General features: G+C 43.8%; 1 protein-coding gene across 1 annotated transcript in view; it reads left to right on the top strand.

Moving 5' to 3' along the window:
• NTRK1 (neurotrophic receptor tyrosine kinase 1) overlaps nt 1–12,109 on the top strand; it is a 342,566-nt gene that overhangs the window by 315,209 nt on the left and 15,248 nt on the right. Inside the window, exon 15 of the mRNA XM_086945321.1 lies at nt 3,330–3,570. Coding sequence (XP_086801447.1) covers nt 3,330–3,570 — 241 coding nt within the window. The remainder of the gene's footprint in view (nt 1–3,329; nt 3,571–12,109) is intronic.

Below are 12,109 nucleotides of genomic sequence, written 5' to 3'. Positions count from 1 at the left end.
GCAGAGGCCGCCGCACCCACCCGCAGGGTGGGGGAGGCTCAAAGGCCGGCGCCATAACCCACGCTGTGCCAACAGGGGGATGGAACTGGTCCTGGGCGCCCCGAAGCGGCCTGGACCAGCGGAAGCGGGGTGCGCACCAGCCACCCCGACAGGAAGTGACCTTGTGACTTTGGCGCCCACGGGGGGCGACCAATGGCCAACCTTGCTACCTTCGAACCCCCCAATCAAAGGGGGTTTCACCTGAAGCCCATAGGGGGCTCAGGGGTGGCGGAAACGGGGTGCGCACCAGCCACCCCGACAGGAAGTGACCTTGTGACCTCGGCGCCCATGGGGGGCGACCAATGGCTAAACTTGCTACCTTTGAACCCCCCAATCAATGGGGGTCTCACCTGGAGCCCATAGGGGGCTCAAGGGGATTTAAGCACCGCCGCTCTCCAGCCGAATCACAACGTCTTCGAGGGAGCTGGGAGAGCGGCGCGACAACGACATCGTTTGAAGCCCACCCACCCACACCTAAGGAACAGCAGAGTCGCAGTGCTGGACAGTGGGGAAAGCGGTGGCGGAAATCCTACAATCGTTGGCTAACCAAACACACCGGTGGGCGGTGTGTAGGAGGAGGGCCACTCACTTTTCAATGCCGTACGGCAGGGTGACGTGGCCGCACAAAGGAGGGGAGGAAAAAACGGAGACGGCACTCGCGGCCCAGACCCGGCCGGACGGCAGGGCTCAAATGGTAGCGAGCTGGGGACCTAACTCCAGGCAAAGAAGCTCCCCTCCATGACACCCAAAAGGGGTGTGGCCAACCAACTACCGGAACACCAAGAAACTGATTAAGAACTGGTTGTACAAAAGTGCCATTTACAAACTGATGGGTGCACGAGAGACAGACACCTGTACCACGGGAAGGTGTCGTAAACTGTAATGTGATGTGCATGATTTATGGCTAAAGTTCGCAAATGAAGATTGTACAACCAGTATGTTATTAGTATGTTATTAATATTGTTATTAATAAGCAATATTGTTATTAATAAATCTGCGGCCAACAATGACCATCAACAAGAACTGAGATTGTTGGCTGACATTATTTGCTAGGATGGTCGTGGAGATGGGGGAGGAATGCAGATGCCGACCGGCAAGTAAGTATATACGGGGACCCACTGAGTAGGCGCATGCGAGGGTTATGAGAGGCTTGTGTCTTTTAGGTATTTTCTTACTGAATGGACTGTATAGCTTACAAATTTGGAATGCTGGTTTTCAGTATTTAGCATCATGAGTGCTAAGTGAAGCTACTTCAATTATTGAACTGATTCTTTTGAAATGTATGAATCTGTTAGATACAGTGCTTAATTTGAGCCAGTAGTTTCTGGTGCTCAGCATCGGCACTTAGTCATCAACACTGGCGCTTTGCATGAGGACACATTCATTTATCGTAAGCATGTGGAGATTAAGTGATTTACCCAGAATCACAGTATGTTGAGCCAACGCCGAATCGCAAACCTGGTTCCCCAGCTTCGAACTCAGCAGCTCTGGTCATAACACCACATCATCTCCTCCCCTTCATGGTCAGTAGTTGATTCTGTTTTGAGCAACGCTAACAGGAGAAATGGGCTGGTGCAAGCTGTCTCCTGATTAGAGCGCTGTCACCTATTTTTTTCTTTTTAACAAATTAACCACTGGTTAGATAGGATGCTCTGATGGGCATTAGAAAGCAGAGTGATATCGGGTAGTAAAGTTCTTGTGGTGCATGACCACAGGATCAGATGGCAATGGTCTCAACCGGACTAGTGATTGCTCAGACTTGGATCACACCATTCACGGATTTGTGGAGAAAAAGAAATGGCTTGCAAAATTCACACCTTTCAGATCTTTGTAGCGCCCTACTATGTACCCTTTAAAAATGTGCTTAAAATCTCCTATTCCAGACACTTCTTGACTGTGACTGATGGTCTGATTGTGACTGTGAATCAAGATGAACTAAATTTACTCCTTGTTGTCAATCCTTTTAAGCCTCCAATCATTGGTTGCTAGTGTTCTTACCCTATAATTGTCACTCTTTATCAACTTTACCCGCCATTACATGCAACCTACCCTTGTACTGCTCACTCTTAACCTGGATCTAACTTTTTAAATTATATTTGTTGATTATCTTGCACTGTGTATTTTCGCTCTGTTGTAAAGCGCTGTTAAGCCCCAGGACCATGCCTGCGCTTTAGAAACCCACATAATTCAAGAAAATTACACTTCACTCAGCCTTCCACCGTTCCAGGGTTGATACATTTAGTACTATTAAATTGGGTAATAGTAACACCTGTTATTTATAGAGCTTAGAACCGGCACAGTCCTACATAGAAACAAGTTGCTCTTTTAAATAGCACTGCAATGCTGAAATGCTTCCAAGGGTAGAACGTCTTATGTGATTAATGTTCTGAATTGCAAAGATATGAAACGGCGGCATATCAGTAGCCCCTACTGGGAACGTGTTAGCTCATTCTCCACATCATATACCTATCCAGACATCTCAGGTTACAGAACTCTAATTGTTCTAATATCATGCTCTATGAGCAAGTTACGAAACGTTTTTGTACAGTGGTGTAGCAAGGAGGGGGTGGGGGGGGGGGGGTGGTCTGCAGTAGAGGCCCATGGTGGGAGTGCTGCCGGGTGCTGGCGTGGGGCAGGGGAGGGGCAGGGTGGGCGGTAGTAAACTGCGGAAAATGGCTGCATAGAGGAAGTACACAAACAAATAAATAAAATAAATTTTGTTGCGCACGCTGCATCGCATTTGGCGATGAAGCGCGCGCAACGAAATTCGCTTTATTTATTTGTTTGTGTACATACCTCTGTGCGGCCATATTCCGGAGATAACTACCGCCCACCCCACGCCAGCGCCGAGCAGCACCCCCACCAAGGGACGCTACTGGTGGTCCACCCCGGGCGACACAAGATTTGGGGGTGGTGGCCCCCCTGCTCTTACCTGCGGCCATTGCGGGGCTGCAAACAATGCAAGAATCACCAACAACCCCCATTACCTGCGGCTGCCATGGGCCGGTAAACAATGCAGGAATCTCCAGCCCACCTCTCTTATCTGCGGGTGTCGCAGGTCGGCAAACGCAGGGACCGCCAGGGGAGGCATAAGGTCTAACTATGCCACTGTTTTGGTAAGAAAGCTTGAAATGTCTCACACTGTGGCTCCTAACTTTAACTTGTGTGGCGGACTGTATTGTTGGGAGTGTCAGACTGCATTGTTGGGAGTGTCCCATATAATGCAGTACTAATATGAAGAATTGCTATGTAGATAATTAAACTCTGTCATTACATTCATTCTGAAACAGATCCCACGGGCCTGATGCCAAGATCCTGGACAATGGTAACAGCCAATCCTACGGCCAGCTGAACCTGAGCCAGATGCTGCAGATTGCCACACAGATTGCTTCTGGGATGGTGTACCTCGCCTCGCTGCACTTCGTCCACCGCGACCTGGCCACCAGGAACTGCTTGGTTGGTCACAACTTAGTCGTCAAGATCGGAGACTTTGGAATGTCCCGGGACATTTACAGTACAGACTACTACAGGGTGAGTTACCCAGAGGGGGACATGGTGGTGGGGTTCTGACACAGGTACGGTGCTCTCCTTGCGAAAAATTGAAGTGAAATATTTGAATTCATGACCAATGGATACCTTAGCTGCCTGCGAACATCTTTATCTACTGCTATGTTTTATTAATGCCAGTGAATGTCTGAAAGCCATCACAATATTAGTAGCCATGCTCTGCTCACAGAATCCTGTTCTGTCTCTTTCCTTTTTTGCAGTTTTATCCTGGAAATTACACTTTGCCGCTTGACCCTTTGTCTCTTTTGCATTTAATTTACAAATATTGTTGCCTGAGATGTACTCTCAAAATCCCTCTTTCCTCTTTCCATTCTATTCTCCCTTTTCCTTGACATTCCATCTTTCCTTGTGTCATTCCAGTTGCTCTACCACATTCTCCTGTGTCTTTCCATTGGTCCTTCCTGCCAACAGGGGGCATATCTTTTAAACCATGTTGCATTCTGCATGTGTCTACAACTAGTATTTTGTTCATCCTCTACTGTGAATTTCTGCACCCTGCCTTTGGTTTTTGTGCACTTCCTGTCCTTTTCCTCCATCCATCCTTCATCCAGTCCTTCCACTATTCCACCATAGTGCAATTGGACTTTTGTTTGTTTTTTTCCTTCCATTAATACTGCCACTCTTCCCTCTTACTGCACTCGGTGCCTGTCCCGCGCTCCATTGCGGGACAGGTGCCGATAATGCGAACATTACTTTGCCAGCATGGGTGTAACACAGTACCATAATCACCCACTTGGGATGTTAAAATTTTAGTGAAATTAGTGCGAAGATGTTTTTAAGACACTCACGGAAGCAAGATGTGAATGCACTACTGATACCAGCAGGCCACTCTGAAGGCCACGCCCATAAAGGCCGATACCGGATAAAAATTGGGAGCATTTCAAAGGAAAAAGATTCTTCACACTTCACGATCAGCCTATAAAGAAGGGAGAGGTCCCGAAATGCGTTGGCAAAATTAATTTTGATGTTGCTGTCCTGTGATCCGATACTGCAATTCGTATTAAAATTGAGGCAAATCCACCTGCTTGTTTAACTCTTCTGTTGAGGCAACTCTTTGGGATTGATATATATATATATATATATATATATATATATATCAAGTGCTTGAAGTGCTCGCCACCGAAAAGAAATACAGTACGCAAATTTGATCTTCTACCTACTAAAGGAAGAATATAAACCCAAATAGACAGGGGGGACTAAGCCCACTCAGGGCAAAACACTGGGTTTGCCAATTTCAGGACTACTTTGACCAGCATGCTGCTGTTTGCCTCGTGCTGTGCCACGCCCATGGAGGGCGTTCTTTTCATCAATAAAAGGTTGGAAAGTGGAAAGCGGCGAACATTTTGGCCCCTCTGTGCGTTCCATGAATAAGGGGCTTCATCGTCTTGAAACGCGTCGGATTCGATTTTAACATAATGAAGTTCAAGCATGCGAGCATCTGACAGCCGTGATTACCGGATGGTGGGTGACACGCAGTGGTCTCTCTCGGAGCTCAGGGGCTCTTTGTTAATCCACATATATATATATATATATATATATATATATATATATATATATATATATATATATATATATATATATATATATATATATATATATATATATATATATATATATATATATATGTGGATTAACAAAGAGCCCCTGAGCTCCGAGAGAGAACACTGCGTGTCACCCGAAAATATATATATATATATATGTATATATATATATATATATATATATATATATATATATATGTATATATATATATATAAATATATATATATATATATATATATATATATATATATATATATATATATATATATATATATATATATATATATATATATATATATATATATATTTTTTTTTTTCCACCAAGGATGCGGCACTTGAAATTTTAACAAGGCAAGTTTATTAACTTCTCCAGTTCGGACCAACACGTTTCAGCCTGGCACAGGCTTTGTTCACGGTAGGTCAGCTTTTTTCTATGTCTACTATTTATCCCACTTCGGAATTCAGGTGCACACTGGGACTAGTAGTGTTTACATCATATGAATATGCAAATTAAAATGACATGCAATATTCAAAAGCATTTATATACATCCTTTGAAAAAAAAGCTCACCTACTGTGAACAAAGCCTGTGCCAGGCTGAAACGCGTTGGTCCGAGCTGGAGAAGTTAATAAACTTGCCTTGTTGAAATTTCAAACCCTGAGTGCAGCATCCTTGGTGGAAAAATTGTAGTAATTGGGCCAGGATCCGGCCCCTTTGCAGAGCACCCACAGCTGAGCGCACAGAGTTGTAGGATCACTTTGGAGAGAAAAAAAAAAAAATAATATATATATATATATATATATATATGTTTTCCCATTAAATGTTTGAATTAATCTACTGCAGCAATTTAATTGGCTCGCTTTTCCCCGCCAACGCTTGGTGGCGTGGAAATTCCGGTGATATATATATATATATATATATATATATATATATATATATATACTGAATGTGGCCATGTCTGACCTGGGGTGGCGGAGTGAGCTAAAGAATGATGATGGATTAAACCCAGGTCAGTTGACGGGGGTGAGTGCTTGCAATGTTCAACACTCCGTCCATCATCCCCTTTGGTTTTGCGTTACCCAACTCAAAGGAACTCTTTTTATTAAACCAGACCCAGCATATATATGAAAAAGATGAGGCTATAGAATGAAGCTCTGGGTCACCATATATTTCAGGCTTTGGGCACCTGAAGCGAAGAGCCACAATATGACGTGGTGCACACTACTAAGCAGAAAGAAAATTGTCCAGGCTAGCACAGTGCTGTTGATGCCAAAGCAACTGGTTGTTCTTTCCGATGGCAGCATGCATTTGCAACAAAAACGCGAAGATGAGTGTTGCAATGATGAGTTGTCAAGGACAGTAACCAACACTGATAAATGTCCAGTATGACAGGAATTTGTCACATTAGAGTTGGTTACATAAAAATTTCACAGAAACTGTGCAGGGAGGAATTTCATAGTCAGTATCAATAGTTTGGGAGTCACAAAATGGCCAAAACTGACCTGCAGAGTACTCACAGCAACCGACTAGTGTACACAGCCATTGTTCTGTCTCCTACTCTTCTTCCCTCCACCGTACAATTAAGCTCTCTGAGCCATGACAGGAAAAGAGTAGAGTCAGGGGTCTCAAGTATGACACCAAGCCGCTCCCACATAGACCTCACTGAAAATACAGCACTCTTGCAACCACGTTCTGCTGCATGGTGACTAGAGAATTATAAGTCCACACTTGTAAGGATTCATCTTATGCATATCTGTAACTTGGGGATCAATACTTGGACCTGCATTTCATATTTTTATCAATCTTCATAGATTAGCATCATCAGTTCCCTCTGGAACACACAGTTAGTTTGTGAACAGGGTCAACGGTCCAAGTATACGCAAGAGGACAGTGGTACAGTTGAGCGCAAGTTGAACCCTTAAAGTCCACTATGAAATGAGGAATTGGTAAACCAGTGAAACCAGGGTCCAAATTCCACAGCGATTCCTCAATTTCTTTGATTGTTTTCCATCCCCTGTTTTGGTTGCTTCCAGCCTCGAATCACAGGAAACATTCCAAGTTGTGGTCTTACAGTATTTCTCAGATTCCCGATGAGGCCAGAAACTTTTGTTACAAGCCCCATGGTTCTAAAAATCTAATAATGGTGGCCTATGTACACTACTTTTTATGTGTTTGTTTTATATTACATGCTAAAACAGTATTTCACATTGTTAGCGAGTCTGTCATTCTCATGAATGATACCTATATATTAAATGTCACTATTTGTGCAGTCTAGTGTTTAACATTAAACAACAAAATATGCATATACTTAAAGACCTACGCTTATATAACTGCAGCCAGTGTTTGTATGCTAGAAAATATCATATGAATCCCCTCCCTTGCCATGCAAGGCTTGTTGCTATCTGTCCAATCAGTGTAGAGGCAGAGCATGGGCAGATGGATCAATATTTACAACTTGAAACCAGTGTGCGGATTCTTATCTGGAATATGTAGGGGGAGACAGACAAAACACAGGGAACAGATGACACCAGAGCTTCAGTGGCAGCTGCACAACAAGAGATGTGAGATAAACGTCACCACACAGGAAGCCGACAGGGCTTGAGAGGGGTCCAGGCCTGTGATTTACAGCATGACACTATGATGGAGTCCATGTGGAATGACAGGACCCTTCACTTCATGATCCGCCATTTTTCATGCTATTGTTATTATAACACTAGTTTCCAGCTTGTTGATAAAAAAACGGATAAGAGACCAAATTGCTAGCAAGTTAAACTGCCTAAAGCTAAACACCTTATCCAACACTCTGGTTCCCCTCAAGCATAACCCAACAGCAAGAGCCCAACCACAGGCCAGCCGGTACACAGAGGAACTCAGGCTGATGAAACTCCACTGCAGGTAACTGGAGTGCAAATGCAGAACAAGTCAAGACATGCAGATAAAGACATCTTCAAATCAGCCCAAAGGTGCTACCACCAGCAAATACGGAACACCAAGCACACAGCTCTTGCTGATCGCATTGAAGCCAGCACTAACAGCCAGAAAGGAAATCTTCACCATGATCAAAGATGTCACCATGCCTCTGCCGCCTACAGCAATATCATGCCCTCACAAGACCTTTACAACAAGCTCCCAGAACTCTTTTGTAGCAAAATCACCTTCATATACAGCAGCTTCGTACCTCAACTGGACGCCGTCACCCTCACAACTCAAATTCTCATCACAGACGCTGAACAAACCTTGACCTCTTGGCTTGCCCGCACCCTTGTCAAAATTGCTGCAACCATGAAGAACATCCACTTTGAGACTCCATCTGAGCCTTGCCCCCACCATGCTTTCACTGATGAAGCACCAATACCTATCCTCGACGCCTCCATCAATTCAGTTCCCAGACAACTGAAAACATGCCAACATCATGCCCCTTCTCAAGAGCCCATCTGCTGACCCAGCCACTCCTTCCAACTACAGACTGATCTCCCTACTACCATGTTAAGCAAAGACCATAGAGAAAATAACCAACAGATGCCTCAGCGACCATCTCAGAAACCACCAGCTCCTCCAAGCAATGTAGTCTGGATTCAGGTCCAACCACAGTACAAAAACAACACTCATTGCTGCATAGACGACATCTGCATGATCCTTGTCAGAGAAGTCACAGTATCCCTCGTTCTCCTGGACCTTTAAGCAGCAGTTGACACAGTTTTACAACCTCTCCTCATCAGGAGGATGCACGATATTGGCATCCAAGGACCGGCACTTCACCTGATCTGCTCCTTCCTAACAGATAGAACACAAACTGTCAGCCTGGCACCTTACTCCTCGGTAGCCTGCAAATTCACCTGCAGAGTGCCTCAAGCCTCATCGCTCAGAGCAACCCTCTTCAATGCATACATGATCTCTCTGGTCAAAGTCATTGCTGTTCACAACAATAGCATTCTAACAGTCTCTCCTACTCAGACGACATGAAACTCATACTCTTCCTCTCAAACAAGACCCCTAACACAAGAAACAAGTTCACAGCCTACACGGCCGAAGTCACTAACTGGATGAAAGCCAGCTGTCTCAGGATGAACGCTGACGAGACAGCAGTAGTGATCTTTGGCAAGAACACCTCACAATGGGACTCCAACTGGTGGCTGACCAAACTTTGATCCACACCCAGAAGCCACGCCAGGAACCTCAGAAGAGCCATCAACAGCAAATTATACATGACTGCACAAGTCAAAGCCATCACAGCTTCCCGCTTCCACACCATGGACATGCTGAGGAAGGCCTTCAAATGGGTCTCAGGAAACACTAGCCACCAGCGAGTTGGACTATGGGAACACTCTCTACACTGTGACCATCAAGCTGCTCACCAGAAGACTACAAACCATGCAGAACTTGGCAGTTAGACTCATCCTCAATTTTACACACAAAACTGACATCACTCTACACTTCAGGGAACTACACGTACTCCCGATACACACACTGAATTCGAACTCCCCACACTCACTTTCAAGGCACAACACAACTCAGGCACCATCTACCTGAACAATCTCTTCTCCTTCCACCACCCACCCTGGCATCTCTGCTCCGGAGGACTCCGACATGCACACATCCCATGAATATACAGAACCAGATCTAGAGGGCAGACATTCTCTTACCTTGTTCCTAAAACACATAACAACTCCCCACTCCACAACAAAGCACCATTTTCTCTTCTTGAATTCTGCAAGAAGCTGAAGTCCTGGCTTTTCAAATAACCAACCTACTATAGGCAGGCCTAGGCACACACACCGGCTCAGCACCAGGATACTCTTGCGGGTGATAGTCCGCTTTATTAATCCACATAACAAACTGAGCTTTGAAAGCCAAGGAGCCAGCTTAAATAACTCACAGCAGTGTTAAAGCAGCACACATTGGTCACAAATAGCAGCAGATAAACAGTAAGAAGAACACCTTGCTTCCCCAATCTTCGATCGAAAGACTAAATTTTCAAGCAAATGAAAAGGAGCAACATAAGAGATGCAAAACATCTTTGCTAAATGCACTTTAATATGATGAGTTACTTTAATTAGCATACCTGTTAATAATAAGAAACTGTCACTCAAACGGAGCATCAGAACGCTGGCTACAATGATTACACTTAACAGTCCACATTATAACTTTGAGTAAAAGATTAACATATTCAAGAAAACGTAGAAAAATAACACGAGAATCATTGTTCTGTGATACAGGGTGCAGGATTTTATGACTGATGGACCAATAAATACAAGATGTGAAAATGGTTTACTTACTTTCTAAACTTTAGAAGGTTATGGCAAAATATGGTGACATTGAAATTAATTTATTTCAAACTTGTGGGTAAGCACGTTGTCTGGATCTCGATTAACCATTCATATTCACGTATTTATACTTTTGACATAATTCGTTCACCTGTATTTGTTTACATTTTATTATTTCTCATACGGTAAGCGTGTTTGCTGCTATGCATTTCTGAATTAGCAAGCCACAATGAATAGTCTTTATTTTCTATTTCGCACTTGGTTCATGAAAGGTATAAATCAAAATACATACAAGGAACAACTCTAAAGGTATTCTCAGCAGTAAATGTACTTTTATAGCCAAAATATCTCAATCTATAAATGAAGCATGAAACATAAGGATTTCAGGCATCTTAAATCTGTTTAGTACTGCACATTTCTCCACCACTAGTGCAGCGAAATCTGCACTAGTTAATTAGCGGTAAGTGGGAGGAACAAGGGAGGCGTTGTTTGACTTGTAGGGTTTGAGAAAGTCAACTAACTCTTAGGCGTTCCTGAACTCTAATCCAACCGTTCCCAGCTTTAAATACTTTGAGATGTACACTAGCTAAGGACTTAAGTAGCTCCCCTAAAAATAGAACTGATCGACCCCAGATTTGGTGGTAAAGACCTGGATTACTTTGTCCCAAGGAAAACACGTGTACTCAGCAGAGAAAAAGCAAAAGTGTGTTCTATTCCCCGCAGCGTAATTCTGTGCTACGCAGAATTACTCAAAGCGGGAGTAGGAGCCCAGGAGGGACAAGTCCTGGCAATTCAAGCATTAATCCTGGAAACCTTTGCCAGGCACTGCTTTCCAGGCATACTACTTGGAATGCATGAAATTGCAAAAAGTAGTGAATATGCACCAATAATACTTTTAGGGTTATTGATTTACCCTTTTTTTCTTGAATTGGTCGCTTAATAATTAGGCTTAAACCTTATAAAGGATCTTCGTAATTCGAAAAGGTGCTCTGTATAATAAGGCAGGCTTAGGAATATCCATCAAGCAGTGTTGTCTTACTCATGCCCCTACTCACTTATTTTTGCCAGTAACAATTTCCCTCGCACATCAGCTATTGTGCAATAATCAGACTTTGCCTACTTCACCTGTAGAATTTGTTTGCAGGCAGACTGACTGTTTAGCTAATATCCTTTTCTTCATTTATTTCCTCGTTTTCCAAATTCTGGCACCGAAACAGATTTCCTATGCAGTGATGCATTCTTACTACATGCTATGAGTCACTTGCTGCCAGTCACTTCACTCACGTTTTCCTGTAATGCTTTTTTTCCATCGGCGGACTCCGTACTAAATGAGCCAGTTGGCTCAGAAACTATTTTCCCTGAAACAGAGAAAATACATAAATGCGCCGAGTGCACGCCTGGAGAGCTCTAGCAATAAACTAATGCATCTTTCTTCCACTTAGAATTAAGTGGAGTGATATCGATGAACATTTAAATACAATGTGTTGGGCGCAGCCCCTCCCAGAGATTTTAGAGCCAAAGTGAATTCTGAGTACCTGCAAGGCCTGGTGCTGAGGCGGGGGAAAGATCCATCTTCATTTCTCTCAAGGGCTCTGCTGGGATTTGAACTTGTGACATCCTGAAAGGAGAGGGCTTTTTCCCCTTTTAAATCCTCCAAAGATGCCTTCGTGTCAGACCCGTATTCATATTTAATGTAGA

This window comes from Lissotriton vulgaris, chromosome 12, assembly GCF_964263255.1.
Source record: "Lissotriton vulgaris chromosome 12, aLisVul1.2, whole genome shotgun sequence".
Classification (NCBI taxonomy): domain Eukaryota; kingdom Metazoa; phylum Chordata; class Amphibia; order Caudata; family Salamandridae; genus Lissotriton; species Lissotriton vulgaris.
This window is presented reverse-complemented; position numbering and strand designations above follow the sequence as displayed.